The 25,287-nt window shown below is 46.6% G+C and overlaps 2 protein-coding genes across 2 annotated transcripts; one reads left to right on the top strand and one right to left on the bottom strand.

Annotated features, from left to right (window-relative positions):
• Positions 1–2,506: 2,506 nt before the first annotated feature.
• Positions 2,507–3,670, bottom strand: LOC133972677 (intraflagellar transport protein 57 homolog). Its single transcript, XM_062410243.1, has one exon. It carries the CDS (start codon positions 3,668–3,670, stop codon positions 2,507–2,509), a length of 1,164 nt encoding a protein of 387 aa, XP_062266227.1.
• Positions 3,671–5,675: 2,005 nt separating this feature from the next.
• LOC133972076 (protein shisa-7-like) lies at positions 5,676–24,159 on the top strand. Its single transcript, XM_062409292.1, has 7 exons — positions 5,676–8,069; positions 10,746–10,988; positions 11,095–11,211; positions 11,391–11,536; positions 16,001–16,231; positions 18,827–19,208; positions 19,799–24,159. Exons 1-7 carry the CDS (start codon positions 7,663–7,665, stop codon positions 20,253–20,255), a joined length of 1,983 nt encoding a protein of 660 aa, XP_062265276.1. The 5' UTR covers positions 5,676–7,662; the 3' UTR covers positions 20,256–24,159.
• Positions 24,160–25,287: the final 1,128 nt, after the last annotated feature.

Here is a 25,287-nt window from a genome sequence, read left to right as displayed (position 1 = left end):
ACGGGTAGCAGCAGCGAGCTAACGCTAACCGGGCTCCACCAGCCTGGTTACCTGCTCACGATCACGATCTACCTGCTCACGATCTAATCGTGGGAGTTGTTTTTCTCCAGAGTTTTTGGGACGGTAGATGCCAGATACCAAATTAACGTGTAGAAGCACTACAAAAGTGGAATTTTCATAATATGTCCCCTTTAAAATAAGATCCTGACGGCTGGTGAATAACTCCTGGTTCATGATGACATCTTCTGTGGTGACGTCCAGTAAACGTTGGATCACTCGAACCTGAGTTTAAAGTTGTGAAACCAGGTTGTGTCTCTTTTTTATCCACCGCCAAAACGAATGGATTAATCCTGGAAGGTTATCGATGCAACGCTTTTCTCATTATGAATTTAATTTGGTTGGACGAGCGAACCCATCGACCAATCAATCGATCCGCTGAGCGGGAGTCTGCAGTCCTGGAAACTACTCCACCATATTCAACTGGTTAAACTGTGTCTTCTGTAGATTAACTCATCAATTAATCGACTCCTCGTGCCAGCTCTGGAAGATACAGAGAGACTCGTTACCACGGACTCGTTACCAGTTTGGGACTGTTACCATTCAGCCCCATGTGTCCTGGAGTTCCCATGATGCCTTGTGAAATCGAATAACTCCTGTCCCATTGAAAAGGAAAGACATTGTGTAGTTGACCTGAAAGTGGAAGAATCCAAACATCCCACACTTTGAAGAAGCCGAGGAAGATGTGGATTTATATATACAGGCCGAGTTTCGAGAGATTTGGTGATAAGAGCCGACTCTGGTGTTAAACGGCTCATTCTCACATTTTCTGGACGTTTTCCGAGGAGACCGGCTGGAAAGGTTCTGGAACCTGTCCTGAGTGACGGACTCGGACCTCTGTGTTCCCGCTCACTGCCCCTCTGGAGGGTTTCAGGAGGATCAGCAGCCTCGTGTCTGAAAGCAGCTTTAAACTCACTTATTTACGTTAGCGTGTAAAATGAGGTTTTCATCGCGGCTCGACCCAGCGCACATCCGAGGACTCCACTGAAATCAATGGTTAGCACATTATGTGGCGTGGCCCTGATGAGAGCTAATGGAAGCCTCCTGTGATACTCCACACTATCAGCTGAAAACTAGGCTACATTAATGGATTTTTATTCTGAAACCCGTTTTACTCCAGCACTGTGTCAGGACCAAGGGCGGTGCACTGACCTTTACGGACAGAGTTCACCGCAGAGCCAGCTTCGCCCCAGTCCATATCCCAATACACAGCCATACTGCTGCATGCCCTTATGCACTGGCACATTTCCCAGCATGCTCCAGAGAGGGAGGGAGCGAGGGAGGGAGGGAGCGGGGGGAACGAGACGAGCGAGAGAGAGAGGGGGGAAAGATGTGAGTGGAATGAGAGTGATGTTGGGAAGAGGAGGCAGGAGGAAGAGGAGTGAGACGTGTGAGACGAAGGCCGAGCTGACCAACGGCAGCATCGACCCACTGACGCTTGTTTGTGTGTTTGTGTGACGCTGCAGAAAAACACAACACACAAAGAAAAACAAAGATCCAGTGAATCCAGATGGTGGCGACGCAAACAGACGTAGTTATTTCTCCTTCTTTCTCTTCCCTTTGTTTTTTCACTTTCTCTCTTTTTCAACACTGCAGTATTCTGAGAGACGGCCCACGCACCGGGGGGGAGGGAGGGAGGGAGGGGGTGAATGGATGAAGTCAGGAGGTGTGTGCGTGTGTGTCTGTGTGTGACAGGGGGTCTGCTGCACTAATTCACTGCCTGTCGGGGGGGCTTCTGTGTCTTTAAAGTTCACGTGTCCCTGTAAGAGGAAGTGAGGCAGCAGCGATCCACAGGCTCACACACATGTACAGGCACATATTGTATTTATGTATAAGGGCCTGGATATAAGTGTTACAGACATTATATATAACACATTTACACATGTACTTTATATAAAACATGTTCAAACTCAGAGAAACACAACGTTTGTCTTGTTCGCCTGTTGATTGCATCATACTCAGATATGAAGAAGGCAACCGGAGCTTCTCAGGAGCATTCAGATCCGTCTCCAGCTGTTTGCAGGTCAGATATAAAATGAAACCTCTTCTTCTGAGGTTCATTAAAGGTTCATGCTCTGACACATGCTGTGGGCAGGAAGGCCGAGCAGCAGGCACATAGGCAGCTACACAAATCTATACGTGTGTGTGTAGGACACACAGCAGGTCTCAGCATGACGACCGGAAAGGCAGGAAGATGGAGACAGACAGACGTTCAGCCACAAGCTGCAGTCCTACAGTAAAGAAGAAACCAGGAGGACATGGTTGATGTTCCAGAAGAATGAAATCTCATGTTTTATTCTGCACATGTCTGTAAACATCCTAACACACTCATCGGAGTCGAGTGAACAAAATGTGTACACAACCGTATCCCTGCAGTTGAGACTTGTTTTGTCCTTAGTGGTGTTTGACGTCACACGGAGACATGTCCCCTCTGAAGTCCTCGGCCTCTTCATCTGGTGCTGAGGGGCTCGGTGGCCGGGTCGGGGGGGCTGCTGGCGTACATGTCACACATCATGTTGTGCTTCTCCCGGAGTCTGGCCTGCAGCAGCATGTGCTGGAAGACGCTGATGGTCACGTCCATCTCAGCCATCTCCTGCTTCAGCTTCACCAAGCTCTGGTTGATCTTCACCAGCGGGGCCTCGTCAGACATGCTCCTGCCTTTCTCCTCCATTTGCTTCTTCACCTCCCTCAGATTGTCGTTGACCTCGGCCATGACTCGGGTCCTGTCCATCATCCGTCTGGTGGCCTTCTCGTATCGCTCCGAGGCGTCTGTCTTCTTAGCCTGACCGTCGCGGTGCTCCTGGATCAGATGCTTGAGCTGGGAGGAGATGGCCGTCTCTCTGCTGCTCAGCTTCTTCATGCTGCTGCTGATGTCCTCCTGCAGCTTGTGCAGAAAGCTCTTGGTCTGTTGGAGGGAAGAATCGATTGTGCCGCTGTGCTGATGCAGCTGGTCCACGTGGCTCCTCCAGTCCGTGTAGTCGGTCTGGATCGGGGCTGTGAGCTGAGGCAGGACTCTCTCCACCTCCAGCCTCCACTCTGCTGGATCCACTGCCTCCTGATCCATCTCCTTCTCCTCCTCGTCATCGCTCATCTCATCCTCCTCATCGTCGAACTTCAGCTCGGCCTCGTCCTCCGTCATGAACTCATCTTCTGAGCTTTCTCTCGCGTGGGTCGGTCTTTTAAAGGAGAACCCGGTCTTCTTCAGGGCCTTCTCGGCCAGCTGGTACAGCACAAAGACGACCAACTCCCCAGAGCCCTGGAGGAGGTCTGATGGTGGGACATCCACCTTCACGCCGAGGGCCCTGAGCTCGGCCAGGATGCTGGACGCGGTGGCAGTCGGGTCGTCGTCTTCCTGAGGCGCCGGGATCGAGCGCCCTGCCGTGTTGATGAGCCAGGCTGCGATGACGCTGAACATGTGGAACTGCTCGTCGGGGTCGGAAGGCAGATATCGACTGGCGACAAAGTAATGTCTGTTCAGGGGCTTCAGGTTGTGTCGGGCCACCACCTCCTCCTCGTAGTTCAACAGCTTCAGCTTCTCCAGGAGAAGCTCCATCCTGACAAACTCCTGGTAGTCTGATCGGTCAGGGCACTCCTCTTCCTCTCCTCCCGACATGTCGAGCTTTTTAGAAACAGCTCGACAGAAAACGAGTTTCAGAATCAACCCAGAGGAACGAGGATAAGATCCTATAGAACTATAGAAGATCAAAGACATGTGATGTAATATCTGAGCTCCAAGATCAAAGGCCTGTGACAAGTTCAAAGGCTCATGTTCATGCTGTTGTTTGTTTATTTGTTTTTAAAATGTAATTAAATCAAATAAAGTGTATTTGCTAAGGTTTGGACGACCTAATTCAAATACATAAATAAAATGTAAAATACAATGTAGAGTTGTATTCACTCAACAACTAGAAACACATCTCAGGAAATAATCTGACTCATAATGTTTTAATATTAATATGATAACGAATAATTAGTTAAAAGCAGAATACCCCTCGATTATCACAGTGTTGATTTTTAGATTGAGACCATCGTGTTTTCATAAGCATTAAAAATAACAGTATCGTGTAAACCTGGAGACACCAGGTCCAGATGAAATCCTTCAACACATCTGATGCTAGTTATTTTATTTCCTTTCTTATTCATTTTGATTGGATTGAATGTGTTTGTGGCCTTGGAAGCCGGTGGAGGTTCAGCTGTGTGTCAGAGGGGGTTTCTTAATTACCACATCTGAGGAAGCGGGTTGGAAAAGCCCTGGAGGTGGAGACACGCTGATGTGGAGCCAGAACTCTCCAGCTGAGACCATGTAGGTTAACTGTGATCCAGGAAGTAGTCCCGGCCCAGTCCTGGAATCTGAACATCCTGTACTCTTATCCTCCTCCTCCGTTATGAGAGAATAACGTCCTTTTTTAAATATAATTTGATAATTATTCTCTGCATGTTATCTTTCTGATGCTGTGTGTTAAAACATATTTGTCTTTAGAAGCTGCAGCTCTGATGCTTGTGTTGGCTGCAGAGTTGTGTTGCTGCTGCTGATCCCTTTTCTTTTGTTTCCAAGTGGAATTAAGAAATAAACATTTTTGTTTATGTCAAATGTTTAAATAAACGTTTCTGTAAAATAAAAGTTGTCATATCGGCAAACAAGCACATTGAATTATCAAACATTCCAAAACCAGTTCTTTGGCTTCACAGGGGGTCAAAGGTCACGGCAGACATTTACATAGAGTTCAGTTCATGAGGTTAACGAAGACACAACATTCGAAAGTATTTAACAAGAGGGAGAAAAGATCTGTTTGTTAGATTTCCTCCTGACAGCAGTGCTGAGTCTCTGACGCTGCAGGCCTCATTCTGCAAACAGCACACACACACACACACACACACACACACACACACACACAAACACACACATCTGTGGTCTCTTTGCTCGGCCCCTCTGTCAGATGAGTCCATATGGCAGCTGTCATGTCGCCTGCTCTCTTTTTATCAAAGTCAGATCACGGCTGCTCCCATCTCCTCTGTCAGCTGATGTGTGTGTGTCTGTGTGTGTGTGTGTGTGTGTGTATGTGTCTGTGCCATAGGCCCCTCCATTCAGCAGAGTCTCAGGTCTAATCAAGCTTTCAATAAGCTTGACGTGAAGATGCTGGAGGCCGGAGTCTTATATAAAATCATCTCTTCCTGTAGAAAGTCTGTTGTTCTGACACAGGAAGTGATGAAGTCAAGATCATCAACAGAACAACAAGTTCTGCCGGAGGTTTGATTCCCTGGTTTGTTTTCGCCTCAGTAAACTTCGCTGTTGTTTTGATTGTTATTTTCGATTTGTGACAAAATGTGCGAGTTTGTTTCTCGTCAGAAGAAGAAGCCGGAAAAGTTTCCTCCTCATTCATCTCATTTCAGACAGAATGTTCAGACGTGTTGTGGTTTTTGGGGGAAAAGATGAAAACAAATCTCAATGTAATGAATTTAGTGAGATAGTAAAATAGATTGAAAACATTTTTACTTGAAGAACAAACCACAGATTGAATCAAACTCTCTGTTTTCTTCTCCTTCAGTGTGAAGCCTGTGGAGTGGATGTGAACCTGAAGAGACGGCGAGCAGGTGACGGCTGCACCTCCTCCTCCTCCTCCTCCTCCTCCTCCTCTTGATGCTGTTGGGAATCCAGGTTCCTGAGCCTCTTCCCGTCTCGTCTGTCGTTTCTTTTGTTACAAGTGAAACCAAAAGCAGGAGCCGAGCTGACTGTGTCTCCAACCTCCTGCTCCTCCACCCGTTCCACCTGAGGAGAGTTCCTACAGTTCACGTCTCTCTGTGGTTCTGCTGCTCTCAAGACTCTTCTCCTCCCGGGACCAGGATCAGTGCTTTAATGGTTCAAAGTGCTTCTGACTGAACGTTACACGGCTTCAGCAGGACGGCGTTTGACTGACAAGCCTCCGTCTGAAGCTGATAAATACAAGCCCCACCTCCTCCACCTCCTCCTCCTCCTCCGCTGCTGCTGCTATCTCAAAGACTCAGAGAGTCACTGTCGTCTCAGTCTGTGAAACACTGCTGACACTTTTCCTATCTCCTTCTTCCAGTTGCTTCTAGGAGAGAAGCTTCTCTCACTCCGAGTCGTCTCTTCCTCACGTGCCCCCCCCCCTTGCCCCTCCCTTATCCGACCCCGGCGACCTCTTCAACCTTTTCTCTTCTTTTTAACATTCTTCCTCTTCTTTCACTCGAAACATGCAATTTAAAACCTTTCACTGTTTTTACCTTCTCGGTGTAAGAGGACTCAGTCTGTGAGAGGAAGCGACCTAAAGCCATACGAGCACCAGCCATACGAAACCTTCACATCCACCGAGCGCCTCACGATGTTCACGTGACCTGCACGTGACCTTCACGTGACCTTCATGTGACCTTCACGTGACCTTCACGTCGGTGCACGCACACACATTCAGGGAGTCAGCGCAGGAAACACACATTTCCTCCGTTTGCATGAAAGCCGATTCGTGAGTTGTGACTTTTCTCTTTCGAGCTGCGTCCGAACCGAACCTGTGACCCGGCGGCGGGCGTCCGAGTGCCGCGGCGCATCGTGGCCGCGCCGAGTTCCCCGTCGTCCTCCCGTGTTCCGCCGTGCTGACGGATGAATCCGGACATTTTCATGTCTGTTCTGTGGGCAGAACCTCGCTGCCCTGCTCGAACCGGGCCCAAGCCCTCCTTCGTTCTCTTCTGCTGGGCCAAGCTCAACTCAGAGCAGAGACACTCACACAAGGGAATCGAACGCACATTTCTGTGATCCCGTCGCTGTCGATCACTGTTTGGTGAATGCCTTGCTCATTTACAGAACTTCTCTCAGATCGGTGACGTCTAAATCCACGTTTCAGATTTAAACCAAAACTTCAAGCATCTTGACCTTTACTGAAATCCTTCTGAAAGAGGTCACAGCTTTGTTAGACTCACTCAAAGCAGCCAGCTGTGTTGTTTACACACACAAACACACACGCGGAGCTTGAACACACACTCTGCGTTGTCGTTTTTTTTCCACGTATGATTTCACGCGTCCGTTTCCACGCAGAACAACAGAAGTGCCAAACGCCCACAAGAATTCTTCCGACATCCGTCACAGCTCATTGAAGGAGAGAAACACAAGTTTACATTCAGCTCCAGTTTACAGACGGTGTCCAGCTCCGTCTCTTATGTGAATTGTAACTTTCGTGCCATAAAGGAAAACTCTGCAGACTCGTTAAGAGTTTACATTTTTCTCGCTCTCATTTTGTTTACGAAAAGAAAAGAGATTACTTTCTGTTTCAACGATTCTACACTTCTGGCCAGTTTAATTTAAGATGATTTCAGACTTTAGCCGTTTCACAGGCACTTTGTCTGGGGCCTGAGAAACGCTGACAGACCTCGATGTTTACAGAAGCTGCTTAAGGGACGGGTTCGTACGCAGAGACATGTTTACATTAGGCTGAAGGAGTGAAGCCCGTTGAGGAACCAGAGATAAACCTTCGCTCCTGCGCCACGTGGACTCGAACCTGTGACTTCAGAGTCTGACCTTTTCATATTGAGCCTTTTTATACATCAACGAGCCGCCATCTTTTTTTTTTACGTCGGTTCCTGAACTTTGTGGTAAAGACGATGAAACCCACAGTGTCCGGAGGGATGTCTCACTCGTCCCTCGCTGTCCTGCTGTTCTCCTGCCTTGCCGTGTCCTCGCTAACCGCCACCCGGGCAGGACGCGCTGTCGATGGCGACGCGAGGACGTTGACCGGCAGCGGCGGCCAATCAAGCTCCACCTTGTTCCTCTTGACCGGCTACAAGCCCCGGCTGCCGCCGCCGCCCGCCGGACCCAAAGTGGCGCCCAAAGCGGCCGAGGTGGAGGACGGGGACGACCCTGCTCCACCAGTCGTGGCCGAGCTTCCTCCGAAGCCCCTCCCTCAGACCATGTTGCCCCGGAACATGACGGCCGACGCCCTGAAGCCTCCACTCGGGGCGGCCCAGGTGGCTCCGCCCCCCCGGCAGCTGGTGGATGTGGACGTGTGCAGGTAAACAACAAAGCTAATGTTGATTTGAAATTTACACTAATAATCTCTTTAAATCATGTTTAATGTTTTAATAAGACGTGTTTTAAATCAGAAGGGTTAGGGTTAATGAAAAGATTTGAATGAAATTGCTGACGTTTGATTTAACATGATTTAGCTTATGGAAAAATTGAATAAATCAAAGAGTGATTTAAAAATACTCTTAATATATCAGATAGATCTTCTGGATTCAAGACGATGGGTTGAATCAGTTTGATGAGGTGGAGGGAAGTTCATGTCATGTCTCTATTTTATTTCATCCCTGTGATGTGTTGATTCTTCTGATTCTGATGATTAGATTAGATTAGTTTCAACTTTATTGTCATTGCTCAGTACAAGTACATATACAAAGAAATGCGGTTTAGCATCTAACCAGAAGTGCAAACAAATTGCAGTTAAATTGCAGAGATGGAATATGTAAATAAATATGAAGTACAGTTAGAAATATACATGGAATATAAATGGAAATATAAATGGAATATATGAACAGATTCTGATTCTTCTGATTCTTCTGATGATTCTGATGATTCTAATGATTCTTCTGATGATTCTGATGATTCTGATGATTCTGATGATGATTCTGATCGATTCTGATGATTCTTCTGATTCTGATGATCCTGATGATTCTGATGATTCTGATGATTCTTCTGATGATTCTGATTCTTCTGATTCTGATGATTCTGATGATTCTGATGATTCTTCTGATGATTCTGATGATTCTGATTGATTCTTCTGATTCTTCTGATTCTGATTGATTCTGATGATTCTGATGATTCTGATGATCTTCTTCTGAATCTTTTTCTGATTCTTCTGATTCTGATTGATTCTGATGATCCTGATGATTCTGATGATTCTTCTGATTCTTCTGAATCTTTTTCTGATTCATCTGATTCTGATTGATTCTGATGATCCTGATGATTCTGATGATTCTGATGATTCTGATGATTCTGATGATTCTGATGATTCTGATGATCCTGATGATTCTGATGAATCTTCTGATTACGATGATTCTTCTGAATCTTTTTCTGATTCCATAAACCGGCTCCACTCAGAGGCGTCCTGCTGTTGCTAGGCAACATGCGATGGCTCTAAATCGGACGCTGACACGTCACATGACAAACACCATCTATGAATCTGTCGTGAATCTCTCCTGGTTTTTATTCGATGTGCAGTGAGATCACGAGAAGGTTTCAGTTTAATAACTGAGGTTGAATCCTGCGTTTAACAAACTGACGATCGGAGAAGTTTCCACGTGTGGATATTCTGAATTCTAAAATATATTTAAAACATATCTTATTTCTTTCTCAGACATTCTACTTGTGTTGAAAAAAAAATAATGAGAAATTCTTCTGAGGCTCGCACATGAATATTTTCCATCTTGTCAGACATCACACTTCCTCCAGCTGCACAGATCAGATCTGTTCCATCAACACAACATGGTGCATGGAGCACGTAGGCAGCTCACAACATGCCTCAAACCCAGTGGGAGAAGAGAGGAGAGATGTGCACTAGCTCATTGGAAACAGCCTCTGCAGAGCAGCAGCCTGTTGGCAGCCGAGGTGGAGAGTCACGCACACATTCGCTCAGCTGCAGTTTGAGCTCATTCTACAGTGTTTGCATTATATTCTCCTCGATATTCAACTTTTAAAGGAGAAACATTTTGTAAAGAACGCTCCACTGAAAACATTTCTCCTGAAACGACTCAACAGAGTGAAAGTTTAATGTAAACAGTGATGCTCTGTATCAGGGTTAGATCAATCAGTCAATCAATCAAATTTTATTTGTATAGCCCATATTCACGAATCACAATTCATCTCATAGGGCTTTAACAGGGTGTGACATCCTCTGTCCTTAACCCTCAGCAAGAGTCAGGACAAACTACTAAAAACCCTTTTAACAGGTACAAATACATAGAAACCTCAGAGACACATGTGAGGATCCGTCTCCCAGGACGGACACAAGTGCAATAGATGCCACGTGCAGGAGAACATCATCAAGATTAAGTTTTCAGCAGCATTGATGAGGGTAGACATTCTGAAGGACAACCCCAACATGACACGCCAAGCAGTTCTGCTGCAATCACAGTCTATGGTCAGCAACCAGCAAGATCATGATCCAACATCCAGATCAGATCCACTATAGTCCACAGTCAGTCAGTAAATGTCATTGTTTCAGTTGATATGAAGATCAAACAGCAGCTGCCACGGCTGTAGAGATCTTTATATACACGCTGCTGATTGGACGATACCTGTGACACACCCACCAAACAATATAAAACTAACCTCGATGCTCGTTGACATGATTTCGTGGAAACATGTCGTTCAACCTGGAAACTTTGGCAAATATTATAAAGTTAAACATGTCCCAGGCAAAGCAAGTTCCTTTGACCAATCACAACAGAGAGGAACAGCTGACCAATCAGAGCAGACTGGATTTAAAGGGACAGGAGCTAAAACCAGGTGTTTGAGACAGAGGCTGAAAAGAGGAGCTGCAGCAAAGGACAGTCTGAGGAATGTGATGTTTTCTGAACATTAGATTTTTTGTTTTTCTAAATATCTGTGTTCTGTTTCCACTGGTTTGTAGGAATTGGGTCAATTAGGTCACAAACTGTGTAACATCACTGACTAAATGTCTCCTCAGGGGTTACTACGACGTCATGGGCCACTTCGACACCACCTTCAACTGCTCCAAAGGCAGCTACATCTACTGCTGCGGCACCTGCCACTACCGCTTCTGCTGCGAGCACGCCAGGACCCGGCTGGACCAGGAGGCCTGCAACAACTACAAGTCGCCCGTGTGGGCCGACCCGCAGGTCACCTCCACCGCGCCCACCGGCAGCAAGCAGGACCCGGACTTCGAGACGCTCCCGCTGCAGACCAGCAGGTGAGGGTCTGGACTCAAAGAGGGAGACACACACACACAAAGATATGAAAGAGAAGAGTTTTGTCTTTCTGTAACGTGAGCTCACGTTTGGTTCTCCTGACATCAGCACGGCCTACGTGATCGGAGGAGTGATCTCCTTCACGCTGGTCCTGGCGGTGGGCGTCAGGATCGCCTTCAGCAAGGTGGCGCGCCGACCCCGAAACCGAGACGTCAACATGCCCAGGTGAGACCAGGTGTCCATCCAGGTGTCAACAGACGTCATGTGGAGCAAAGCAAGATGCACAGAACCTGATTTGATTTCGTCTGAATTTTGTTTGTCTGGATATTCTTCCTCCTCACCTCTCTGTCCGTCTCGCTCCCTCCTCCTCCTCTCGTCCCTCCGTCCGTCCTCTGCTGTGTCAGATCACTGGTGGACATCCTGCGTCACCAGTCCAGCCCCGTGCAGCAGGGAGAGAGGAACAACACCAACATGTTGACCAGCCCCACCTCGGACGGACGCACGTCCAAAAACCTCTACACCCCCGTCCTGCAGAGCAAAGACAACCGCAGTGAGTGTCCACACGTTCACGTGAGAACTGATCAGATCAATAATAAAACAAAAATCTGATTACCGACACTGAAAAGAAGATTTGAGGCCAAATCATGAAGATCCCAGTTCAATCGCAGCATCAAGCTGTTTTCAGACACGAGCTCAATGAGATTCAAATAAATGATTTTCTAAAACTAGGAAAAGAAAGAAAAAGAAAATGCTAGAAAATTTATAATAATCATATAACTTTCATATTACATAATTCTGTATGATTATTCTTTTTTATTTACAAATGTGTTATTTAACTAAATGTTGATAATGTCACTGTCACTGAATCCCTTGACTTTATTTAAATGTTTAATTAGTATTTCTAATATCTGAGCTCTTTTCCTAATAATTGTACATACTTTAATTATATATATAGATAACTATAAATCTTTTATATGTTTATAAGAAACAGTATTTTTTTTGAATTTGTAATTTATGTATTTATGTTTTCTCAACAGATGAGAGTTCAAACATTCACATTTCTCTTGTTTTATTCACATTTAACTAATATTTTCTCTCTGAGCGTGAATGGATTTGTCTTGTCGTACGTTTACCGTGTGTACACACAACAACAACACACAACAACAACACACACTGTTCTCTCTCTCTGACTTCCTCTGTCTCTCTGTCGCTCGGCTGCTGTCTCTCACTTCTCTGCCGACAGTCTCTCCGGGATCTGAATATTTGCTCTAATGAATCTAACAAATGAAAATAAGCCGAGCCTGTTTTGTCCCTGTTGCTGTCGAGGCTCCTGCTCCTCCTCAGAGCCGGAGCAGCTCCTGTGAAGGAGGTGCTCCTCAGAGCCGGAGCTGGAGCACCTCCTCACTGGAGCTGGACGTGTGGTTGGGATCTGAAGTGCACGTCCACAAACACTAACTCAGAATCCAGGCTCTATAAATACTGAATCACTCTAATCTCTCACAAACACATGGTTTTTACAGTTTTTAAACATTTATTATTATTGATATAATTTCTTATTTTGATTAAATGTTGTTATTGATAAATCCCAAACTCAAATATCTTCAGAATGCGCTGATATAGAAAAGAGAAAAGCAGTTCCAACTTCACAAATGTTGGTTATTATAAAGCGATTAATCAAAACGTTGCTGTTTCATTTTCTGCTGTCTGAATATTCTGTAATATTCTGTTTTGAATGAAAATGAAGCCACAGTCTGAGCAGCAGTCTGATAAACCCACTGTATTCCTGGAGGGCCTGTCTCTCTGTCCTGTGTGTCCACTGTCTGTCCCTCTGCTGACACAAATGCTTACTCGACACGCCTCTCGTGTCTCCAGTGGTTTGTCAGTTTGTCAGCTCTGCTCTCTTTGCAGCCGGGAACTTGCCCCACCATTTAAACCAGCAGGGGGGTGCTTCCAGCCCCAAACACGCTGCGACCATCGGTAAGCCTCGTGGTCAGCAGCGCGGCCGGGGCGGCGCCTCACGACCACACTGTGTGTGTCTGTGTTGTGTTGGTTTGACGGCCTGTCGTCCTGCGCTCTTTAAACAGCTGTGTCACTGTCAACTCACATCTGTGTCTGTGACGACACAGGCGTGTTGAAAGTGACACACAAGGGATAAGAGTGCGAGCTACAAGTTGTCTGGCCCCGCCCTCTGCTTCATGCAAGCCTGCCCCCCCCCCCCCCCCCCCCCCCCTCCACACACCACCACCACCACCACCACCAGCCTGCTTCCAAATGTGCTCCTTCCTCTTTTATGGGGTTTCTTTTCTATTCAAGAGCATCTTATTGATTTGATGTTCAGATTGTGTAACGCTCTCACTCGAGATCCTGTCCTCTTCTTGCGCTTGCACTCAGATATTGGTCGGATTGGCTGCGCTCCAGCTTGAGCTCTTCTCCTCCCGCTGCTTCTCTGCATGAATGAAAACGTCTGATTTCGAATTGTGTTCCTGTAATACAGGGCAAAGGAAATCCATGTCATGTATTACAGGAACAGAAGTAACCACAACAAGCACGGGGCAGTTTGATTTGTCATCATTACACCTGGAATTCTTTTGGTCGCGTAATCTTGACACGAAGAAATCCGAGACGATTCACGATAGCACAAGGAGGAGAGCTGAAGCTGAAGCTCAGGAAATCTGTCCAAGCGACAAAATATCTGGGTGCAAGAGCCTCGTTTGAGCACAAGCGCAGGGTCCTGAGAGATATCATAACAAAATCTGAACATGAAATCTCTCAAGCTGAAGAAGGAAACCCATCTTCTTCCTCCTCCTCCTCTTCCTCCTCTTCTTCTCTCTGTGTTGCGGTGATGTGCTCACAGCTGACATGATACGTTAACTGAGGTCCTCAGCCAGGTCACTGCACTCCCAGAGTCTGTTTTCTCCGGCTTTGCACCGAGAAAACCAAAAAGCAATGCCAGCACACGTGATATCTCCCCCAGAACATTTCCCACATCCTCAGATCTTATTCAGAAACGTTTGCTGAGGCTGATTTAGAGCGTCTCACGTGGCCGCTGCAGAATTCTGGATAAGATCTCTGTGAAAACGTGATGAGATGATGAAGATCGTTTCAGAGCAGTTACATCGACATGTGTCCTTCAGGGGAAGAATCACATCCGTACGCTGATGCTCATATTTACCAGCTTTCCATGAGCAATGAAGGCGTCACACTGTCTGTGTGTCCGAGGGGGGGGAGGGGGTCCCCTCTGTCGTCCATCTTTAGCTGATTAAAAACAGTTGATCAGTCAGTGGAATAAAGTGAATAATTGAAAAAGCTGTCATATTGTAGGGTTTGAACATTTCAGAGTCTTCCTTTAATGCCTTTGATCCCATTTGAAGAGTTTAATTCGTCTGTGCTCGTTTGCGCTCGACCCTTCAGGTCACAGAGGGGAAATGGACTCTGATATTTGTCCTGTGGTTTGGTTCTCGCTCTTCCGGTGTTAGATAATGTGAACAACCTCCAGCGAGGAAACGATCAGAGCCCTTCAGCTCTCTGACTCAGACCCTCGGCTCGTTTCACCGTGACGCCACAAAACCAAACCTCACGTCAGCCGTCGTAGGTGCTACACAAAAAGAGTCCAACAACGTGCGCTCGTGGAAATGACCGAGCTAATTCTGATAAAACCACACAAGCACACGTTAAACCCAACATCTGTTATATTTCCCTCAACCTTCGTCCTGCTCCTAAAGAACGATGTGATCTCACAGCTGGCATTACTTGTTTCCTCGTGTGCGTCTGTGTGTGTGTGACGTGCACAGTGCAGAAGTCGATGTGGTGTGTGTTCCCCGGGTGACGCTTCACAGAGACACATTATTGCCCATTACTGTCACTGGTCAATGAGCAGCATATGTCCAACAGTAATCTTAACGAGATCGCAGCCCATAACCGTTTCCTCCCTGAATGGACTCCTCATCGATTGGGTCAGGAAACGACAGCAAACGGCCAATTTCCCTCAGTCGTGTAATCGTTTACCGCTGCTCACATCGGTTATTAAACATCTCCTGCTCACACCCAGTTAATAAAGTTTCTCTGCGTCTCGAATCAGAAGCGTCAGGTCACCGCTGGGGGGGCGTCTCCGTGTGCTCAGTCTCAAATCCCCCCCCACGAAGCAAACTACAGTTACACAGTCAGATTCAAGCCTGAAGTGACCGAGGCTGAACCGAAGGCTTCTCAGGGTTTTAGTGAATTGAATGTTCGCTGATTGTGTTATTGAATATTTCCCCTGATTTACCTCGTGACAGAACCCGACCTGAACCCAATGGGCTCGGGTCGGGGGGGGGGGGGGGGGGGGGGGGGGTGGGGGGGTCCACACTCTCGAGTTAGAGATGGAACGATGTCACATGGACCCAAAACTCACAAAGTGAAGTAACACTGTGATGAACACGAACCCGTCACCTTCAGAAGAGAACCCCCCACCCCCCCCCCCCTCACTTCCTGTCGGGTCGTCTGTTTGTATATGAACGTCCTGTGTGATGTAACTGATATGAGTTTACATGTTGCAAAACAGACGCCCCCCCCCCCTCCCCCTCCCCCTCACCACCAGCCTTACATAAGAATAAATCATTTATTATATGAATCGATCGATGTGCTGCTTCTGCACTTTGTATAAATGTGAATGTGCACAGACTCCCTGTGTGTGTCTCTGTGTTTACATGTGGTTGATATGTTTGTGTGTCGGAGCCTCAGATGAAGCAGCACAGTCGTATTTATAGATGGTCGCCATGGAGCTCGGAGACACTTCCTGTGTTTACTGATCATTAACCCGCTCGTGTCTTCTGTCCTCCTCCTCTTCTTCTCTTTTCTGTTCTTCTCTGATTTCATCCCCTCTTCCTCGTCTCCATCCTCTTCCTCCTTTATCCTCCATCTCCTTCTCTTCATCCACATTCTCTCCCTCAACCACCATCATCCTACTCTTCATCAATCCATTTTCCTCCCTCTCCCTCTTTCTCTTCATCCCTCTTTTATCTCTCTCTCTCTCCAGAGCGTGGCCCCCGTATGAACAACACCCAGCAGCTCTCCTCCGGTCCCAGCCTGCTCTCAGGTAGCGGGAAAGGTGGCGGCGGCGGCGGCAGCATCATCAGCGGCGGCATGCGACACAACAGCAGCCACCCGTCCTTCTCCCACTCCTTCCACAACCTGGCCCAGCTGCCGCCGTCCTACGACGCCGCCATGAAACCAGAGATCAACCGCTACAGCTCCCTGAAGAGGCTGGGTGAGTCCAAGTGCACGTGGTCCATGTCTCATCTGCTAAAATGGAGGAGACAGGGTTTATGACCTGTGCTGTAGCCAACCACCAGGGGTCGATAGAGAAGAATTGGCTCCACCTCGTGTAGCCATCATGATTTTATTACTGGTTTTGATTTTTGTCCTCAAAGCTCACAAGCACATCTTTGTAAAACTGTGACTACGAGCCAGTTGTTCTCACGCCAGCTCGCCCTCGTCCTCCCTGCGTCTTTCTTTTCTGTCTCTCATTGTGTCCCCGTTTGTCAAACTTTCACACGCCTGATTCTCCCGGGAGCAGAGAGGCATGGCCGCCAGGAGATTTGTGACTCAGCTGCGAAGCCAAATAATCCTCTCGGTGCAGCTCGGACGTGTAAACAGGTCCTGAACAGCCGAACAGCAGAGTCAACAGTGGAGGGAAAGAAATGAAGGGATCAGGGAGGGTGAGAGGTGGATGACAAGAAGAAGAGAAAGGTTGGAAATGAAGGAGATAAAAAAACGATAAGAAACGAACAGAGGAAGAAGGGGGAGGCAGGGGAAGGGGGGGTAGAGGGACGAGAGGAAATAGAAACATGGGAGAAACGTGAAGACGCTGACTGGGCAGACGAGGAGGAAGAAAACGGAGCGATTGAGGATGAGATAGAGATGCAGAAGGAGGAAGAATGAAGGGAGAGGCAGTTAGAGGGAGAAAGGGTTGGAGGGAGGGAGAGATGTGGAGATAGGGGGGGAGGGGTGTTGGCTGGCTGGTCTGCAGGGGCCTGGCTGCCGTGGATCGGGAAGAAAAGATGTTTGAGCGGCTGGCAATCTCTCTCTCTCCCTCTCTCTCTCTCTCTCTGTCTGTGTAAAGCTCTCTCGCCCTGCGACTGCTGGAGCCGGCGGTGGTGGAGGGGGGGGGGGGGCTCTGCAGCTGAGTGATGGATGGTTACCACTCGGCCGATCGTGTGTGTGTGTACGTGGAAGCAATAATGAGGTGGAAGCCGAGACCAGATGGAGCTCTTTATTATTTCATTTCACTCGAGAGGAGGAAACACTTCGGTCTTGAATTCTCTCTGTTACTTGATTATAGTCATGTGAAGACACCCCCCCATTCTTTATTCATCCTTTTCCATTCGTTCCACCTGTGACTTATTTACTTTACTGGTTCTTAAGTGCGATGTACTCTTGGTTTTAATTATGCATCACTTACAAAAGGCGAATGGCAGCTTGGCCTCCAGTGGAATTAGAGCTTTGCTGATCTTTGACCCACGATATTCTCCTAAGTTCTCGTACGTACGGCTGCGTCCTAAAAAGCATCGTCTCTTCTGGTCATCTCGCTTAAACTACTGGCTTCACTGCCCCCTGGTGATCTCCGGTGGTACTGCACCATCTGTATCATCCACATCCAGAGGCCTTTAGGTTTAAAACAAACAGAAACATAAGAGCAAATCGTGAGCGCTACGAGCTACGAGACAAAAACAGAAACCAGTCGCATTGAATCAATGTTTTCACTCGTCTGATTATGAAATGGCTGAATGTCTTCAAACACTTAGTGTCTCAAAGAGATCGAGCTCTCTAACCAGCCCCCGCCTGAACCCTGGTCCTATGATGTCCCTCCCCACACGGCAGCGTGGAGAGACGGACGCTGATAAAGGTTTCTTTGTCTGCGGTCGGCAGCCAGGGAGGGACGGAGGGATAATTTGGCCTTACAGGACGGGAGTAAACAGAGAGTGGGGGGGGAGAGAGATGAAGAGGAGGGCGAGGGCGAGACAAAACGGCAAGAGAGAGAAAGGGAAAGATGGCGGTGAAAACCTGGAGAGCAGGAGGGGAGGAAAAAAGAGGAGACAAAAGGAAGCGGGAGAGCTGAGGGGGAGAGAGAGAAGAAGAGGGGAGGACGAGGTAGAGCGGTGGCTGGGTAAAGGTCAGCTTCAAATTGGCTCTCGGGGAGCTGCTTCCATGGAAATGCTTTGAAGATTAAAGTGGTCTGTGGAGCAGAAAGCACAGAAACACTGTATTTCACTGTTAATGAAGCTCACTGCTCCGTCCACGTCTCCTCCTCTTTCTTCTGTCGCTCCTTTCTCCATCCTCACGTCGTTCATGTCTTCTTAGTCTCTCACAGCTTTGTCTGTCCTCGGTTGCAGTCTGGTTCTTCCACTCGTCCTTTTATCTTTTTCCTGTTGAGCCTCATGCAGTGTACACCTCTCTTTCACCCCCTTTTCTTTCAATCTCTCTTTTTCCATTATCCATTTTCCATATTCACTCTGACTCCATCACCTCCATTTCACCCTTTGCTGTTTATCTTTCACAGCGTTTCACCTCCTTTCCTGTGAAAGATTTCCCTCCTCTCCTCTTTTTCTTCCGTCAACTACTCCTTTGTTTTATCATTTGAATTTTCTATGGTTTTTGTTTATCTCCCTCTCTTTCTTTTGCGATTTGAAATGTATTCTCAACCTTGGAAGCAACAGCTCTCACCGCGAGCTCCATTCAGAAGCTGCTCTGGTGCTTTCAGTCATTTCACACTGATCAGCAGATGAGTGTTTGCTCATTAATCCATAAAGAAACATGACTTGTGTTTAAAATTCACGATTCTGTCTTTGTTTTGCTGAACCAGAGAAAGAACTGGACGAGTACTCCAGCTACTACAACTCCAAGCGCCGCTTCAACAACGCGCCGCCGTCCTTCCACTCGTCTCAGCACCACCTGCCCTACGGAGGTGAATACACGCCGGGCTCTCGGGGGACGCTGCCCCTCAACGGCTCCCGGCCCCGTGCGCACATCCCCGCCTCCACCCCGAACCCGTACCCGCTGCCCTCCCAGAACACCCAGTACACCAGCTTCTCGTTCGACAGGCCGCCGCGCCGCGTCCGCTCCCAGGACCAGCTGCTGGCACTTGGGGACAACACGCTGTCACGCCTGTCCAAGAACCAGCAGCACCAGTACTACAAAGCCATGATGAGCACCAGCAGGAGCTCCAACTCGCAGACGCTCCGCAGGTGAGTTCAGAGGCCGGAGGAGTTGGAGGACGGCAGAGGTGAGAGGAGGAAGATGAGAGGAGGAGGTGTGATGAGAGGAAAATCAGGCGAGACAAGGAGATGAAAAACAAAGGAGAGAGGAACGAGATCAGAGAAGGTGAAAGATGAGAGGGAAGCAGGTCGTCTGGAAATCAGATGGAGGAGAGATGAAGACAGAATAAAAGCAAAGGGAATCAGAGAATAAAATATTAGATTAATGTCGAGAGCAGAGCAGTTTCATTAAAGTTTAAAGAGTCCGACGAGGTGAGGGATCGTGTTCATTTGAAATAACAGACACTGTTCAGATTTAAAACATTTGACTTCTTTGAAAAGGTCAAACTCAGCTCTGCAGTTGTTTCTTGACCTGGAAACAAAGGGGATTTAGATGAGACTGAATTCAGAGACAAGTTTCATGTTTGATTTCTTATTATACCATTTAAAGTTTAGAGCCATGTTTAATCCACCAAGTGTTGTTTAAATCTGTTGTGTAGTTTCTGCCTGACAAACAACAGACAAACAAAAAGACGGGTGAAGACTTTACATCAGCAGAATAAACCTGTCTCTGGTTTCAGGTCCCACGAGAGGCTCCTGGTCTCCCCTGACTGTCTGGAGGACCGGCTGATCGCGATGGGGCTGATGATGGGAGGAGGCGAAAGAGGTGGAGGAAGTGGGATGGTGCCCACCATGGGCCGGCTCAGCCACCACCAGAAGGCCCAGTCGCAGCAGAACATCTGCGTCACGCCGTCCATGGAGCGCCACCACATGATCAAGATGAACTCCCACCCGACGCCAGGCCACGACCACGAGCGCAGCTCCGCCGCCATGCCCGGGATGGGCATGCACGGTGGCTGGGACCCCCACCGGGGCCACGGCGGAGGTGGAGGGGGGACGGGCGGAGGCCACCCCAACTCCCGGAGGATGGCCTTCGCCAACAAGAGGCAGAACACCATCGAACAGTTGCACTTCATCCCCGGAGGAGGGGGGGGCCACGGACTGCGGACTGGGAGTAAGAACGAGGTGACGGTGTGAGAGGAGGAGGGAGAGAGAGAGAGAGAGAGAGAGAGAGAGAGAGAGGGAGGAGAGGTGAAGGCCGAGGATATAAAACAGGACGAGGGAAGGAGAGCGTTGAGGCATTTAGTGGGAAGACGAGGCGTCTGAAAGAGAAATGAGGAAGAGGTCCGAGCCCATCCCAGCACACCGAGTGGTGGACGACACCAGTAACCTCCCAGTGAGCAGAGCCACTTGATTCCCTCCTCGCCACTTCGCGTGTTGAAAAGAATATTCAGCCATTTTCTGCAAAGGGAAGACACACACGTCCACTTCAACAGAGCAAAAAATACAGTATGAGTGAAGTTTTGAGGCTGCTGGGTATTCGCTGTGACTTTTATTGAAGGATACCCGGCGATTATAATTTATTGACTTGTCCTCGACTTTTATTGCGCTGTCCTCTGAGTCCTCGAGCGCTCTGACAGAACTTTCTCTGTCTTTGAATCCAGTGTGGATGACGGGGAGCGCCGAGGCAGAGGCAGACCGGTTTGCTTGTCTTTGTATTTATAAAAGTATTTAAAACCAAACAAGTTGCTCTTTTATAAGATTTAACCTGATATTAACGATAAGGAGCCCTGTTGGACTTTGTGTATAAAACGATTATTTATCCTGAAGTCAGCCAGTTTGTCATTTCAAGGCCGAACATTGTTGTGATTGGACTATCATGAAGGTTGAATCCAGATGAATGCAGTTATCTGTCACATGATGGATTTGTGGTTCGATTCACAAAACAAGTGGAAAATACAATTAATGCCTTTATTCGGCAAAAATCTAAATGTAAACGAGCTGCTGCTGTAAAGGCGCCCAGTCACACCAGCGTGGGTTCAGTGATGGTTGTGATCACTGGATTTAATTCAATCTTAATGACGAGATTAACTTTGGTGAACTGTGAATTACGCTAATAAATAAATCTGAATCGTTGTAAGCTAGCGTGGCTAATAAGCGACGCGTTTCACCTTTATTTATTTATAAAAGAGCCAGTTTTTTTCTAGACGGGGAATGACGCAGACATTTGTGGTGAAGTAATACGTCTTGATTAAACTGTGAACTTGTCGAATTTGTTGAGCGAGCTGAGAAGCTAGCTGCTAACTGTTAGCCCGTTAATCCCGTGAGCTCGTTAAGCTTTTTTCCCCCATGATTATTTAATTGTGTAATGTAAGAAAATGCCAGTTTTCCTGTGCTGTGTCCTGGCTGGTTAGCATTTTAGCAATTAGCTTCTGTTGTTTCACAGCTAACCCTGTCTGGGCTGTCACTTTTCCCAAAAATTAAAGTTTGAAATTTTTTTACATTCAGCAAACTTTGTTCGTTGTATTCGTTAGGCCGCCCCGTTAATGTCTTTGATTGTTCCGTCAGGACGCCTCTGCCTGCTAGCATCCGTCTTTTTCTCAGCAAAACTACGTAACAATACTGGCTAACTCTACTGATAGGTCGAGAGCTCAGCAGGTCAAGCGCCCTCCGCTGGTTCACGAGGCAAACTACTTCAAACTGTATGATACGCTTCTAAACTGTATATTTACAATTCAAACAAGTTTTAATAAAAACTGAAGTGACAGTCCTGCTCGGGAGTCTCGACATCTCCGAGAGTTTTTAAATCCAAATATTTCACAAAGACTCTGATGAATTTTAATGTCCCACTCTCTGGTGTGACGGGGCCTTAAGATCCACTACAATCCACTTTAACTCAAGGCCTTTGTACAGTGAACTCTCGTGAGCGTTGATCATTGTGCTGTGACCCTTTGCGTAATCAAATGAATTTGAAGATTTAAGACTCTGTGTGGGTCAAACGTTTTAATATTGACGCTGACACAGCAAACGTCCCTCAAACACTGTTTCACACTCCAGGTTTTGGAAGTCGGACGTTACTGTTTTTTTGCGACCGATTGCCGTTAAGCAGATCCTCCCTTTCGTCCACGACGGCGCACGTTACCTGCGAATTCAGCCGCTCGCCTCGTGTGGAGAGGAAAAGGGGTCAGACGGGTTCAAGGCCGGGGACAATGGACACTTCACACTAAGGGCTATACCGAATTATCTTTGTGTCTGTGCTCTGTACAGCGTCTGCTTCTCATTTCCATGTGTCAGCGTCCCGGGGGCATGCTTGTGCAAACATCCATCTTTTTATACGTGTAGAGAAAAAAATATATAAACATGCAAAGGAATTCACTGCAAAGGAACTTTAGTGGAACATGTGAAAACACCCGAGTCCTCGATAGCACGGCGGGAGAAGTGTTGGCCATGATGATGTCATATTTTGTACATTTTTTAGTTGCTCTGGCTGTGAGATGGACCTTGTGACCGCTCGGGGGGGATTCACCCTCTCGGGGGGGAGTCACCCTCTCGGGGGGGGGGGGTCACCCTCTCTGAGGTTTTCTGTTTCCCCTCGATAACGACGGATGTGATTGCCGCCAGGCACTTTTAGTCTTTAAGTACAAACATGTGTGCTCATGTGTTAATGGTTTATGGTCATACATGTAATCACCCCCCCCCCTCCCCTCGATCAGACTCTCTTCATCACGATGGTTATTTTTGATTTGCTTATTTATTTTTTGTTGAAACACGCATTTATTTTTTTAAATCTCTGAACTTTAAGCTACAACCCTGGATTTTCAACATTCAAAGTTTCTAGTGGAATTTTAAAAACAAGAAAAGAGAAAAACATTTGTACACTCAACAACAAGATATGATGCAATCAAAGAGAAAAGACGGAACCGCATGACGATGTCAGAAGCCAGTGTTGATGATGTCATAGTGCTGACTGATGAGCTCACAGCGTGTGTTTATGTGTCAATGTACATGTGTCTGTTTTCATTTGTGTGCCCGTGTGCGTAACTCTCTCAGTGTCTTCTTCTTCTTCTTCTTCTTAGGAATGCTGAACCTCATTTTTGACAGAACTCGGTTTTTGTCTTCAGCACACGGAGACGATTTTAACGCCCGAGTCTCATTACGTGTTCATATCAACTTGTAATGAAATTTAAAGGCCTGTCCTTGTTTGATTTGAATTATTATTTCTTTTTCTTTAAAAAAAAAAAAGGGAACACTGATCAATCACAGCTTCTCTGGTCGAGCTACGTTCACCGAAGCGAGGACTTTTCAGACGTTTGAACATGTTTAACGGTGGAAGGCTTATATATTGTGTCACGTTTTTGGTATTTGAACAGAAGTGAAAGAGCCGAGTGTGTCAGTTATCGCTCGCTCAACGAGCTTGTGTGGCTTGAACGTGTACCTGCAAAAAGCGATTTGTGTTTTGTAAGCTACTTTCTCCTTTGTGCTCATTCAAACAGAACTTTAAAGACACAAATGCGACTCGACGAACGGTGTTAACTCAGTTTTTGAAAGTTGCAATACACGTGAAGAAGGAAGAACGAGGGTTTTTTGAGGGTCATGGAGGAGTTTGTATTGCAACTTGCCTTCGGCTGAAAGGACTCAGAAGGTTCTGTGGTTTTGACACTGAAAACATCTCATTAACTTTTAAAAGAGGAAGAGGCAAAAATAAACAACGGGAGGGGAAATGTAAATGACACGTGAAAAATTCAGTTTGTATTTTCTTTCTCATTTCTCCTCATAGCTTCAAAGGTCTGATACTCATGTTGTAATCTGTTTGGTTAAATGCTCCCCCTGATCTGTGTGAGTGTGTGCCTGTGTGTACGTGTGTGTGTGCCTGTGTGTGTTTGCCACCGAGGGGGAGGCATGGCCACATTTGTATTCTCAAAGCTACTCTGCATACCTCAAATTGTATGATACATTTATTTATTACATCCCCTTATATGTCTATTTCCAAGAATATCCAGACAAAGGTCTCACAGATGTGCAACCCCTTTGTTATTGGTGATGGATTCTTGCGTTTGTAGAAATCATACTGTTTGATTGATAATAACAATAAAAAAAAAAAATCCCACTAAATGTTGTTTGTGTGGCTTGTTTGATGAAACTGGACTCGTCATGTTCACAGGTTCATGTTCAGTTATTATATGAATAGATTAAACGATTCCACACTACACAGAAAATAAAATGTTTCTCAAATGTTCTCTTAGTTTTATGTTACCCACAAATTTTGAATTAATGAGGAGCAGATTCATTAAACTGAAAGCATGTTTGACCTTTCATTGCAGTGTTGCAGTGTTGTTTCCATAACCAGTCCCGCCTCCTTGTGTCTCAGCACCCGAGGGAGCAATTTGAGGCTCCACAGGGGAACAACACGTCTGCATCACATCCCACCCACCACTTGAACACAGCTTAATAAATTCACAACAGTCATTCAGATATAAGAACGTGAGGGAATTACAGAGGGAAGCTAGAGCCGCAGCAGAACTGTCCTGATCCGACCTTTGTGAAAACATGGAGAAGTTTAAACTGGACGAACTGAACAGATATTTCTGTTTCCTGTTTGTTTTATGATATTTCAAACATGATACGTAAAGACAGAGACTATAAAAGCCATTTTGACTTTTGTGCTAGAGAGACAGCAGATTGTCTCCAAACCTTATCAAACACAAACGAGACTCTCAGGATGAATACATGAAATTATGTGTAGTTTGAATCTGTTAATTGGTGAAATTACCCTTTAACTTAGGGTTAGGGTTAGGGTTCTTACTGAGCTTTTAGTCACACTTTGTTTATTCATTTGTTCTTCACCCAATAGATGTATTTTCATAAGCGCCATATTGATATTATTTTTATATATTGCCTTATTGGATTAGATTAGATTCAACTTTATTATCATTGCACAGTACAAGTACTTATACAACGAAATGCAGTTTAGCGTCTAACCAGAAGTGCAAAAAAAGGAGTTCAATTGCAGAGTATTGTGCGTATTTGAAATGTAAATAAATAAGATATGTGTACTGTACATCCTCCAACAGGTTTTATTGCTTGAAATGTGTGTATATGAAAAGTCAAACACATGCAGAGTCAATTTGTCTCTGTTTTTGTCTCTAAAACACAAACAAAGTATTGTCTCCATGTCTTCAGAGGACATTACATTGGCTTACACTGATTTCCTGATGACTCACTCTCACTT

This window comes from Platichthys flesus, chromosome 17 (genome assembly GCF_949316205.1).
Source record: "Platichthys flesus chromosome 17, fPlaFle2.1, whole genome shotgun sequence".
NCBI classification, from domain to species: domain Eukaryota; kingdom Metazoa; phylum Chordata; class Actinopteri; order Pleuronectiformes; family Pleuronectidae; genus Platichthys; species Platichthys flesus.
The sequence above is the reverse complement of the archived record's forward strand: the minus strand, read 5'-3'. Positions and strand labels throughout refer to the sequence as shown.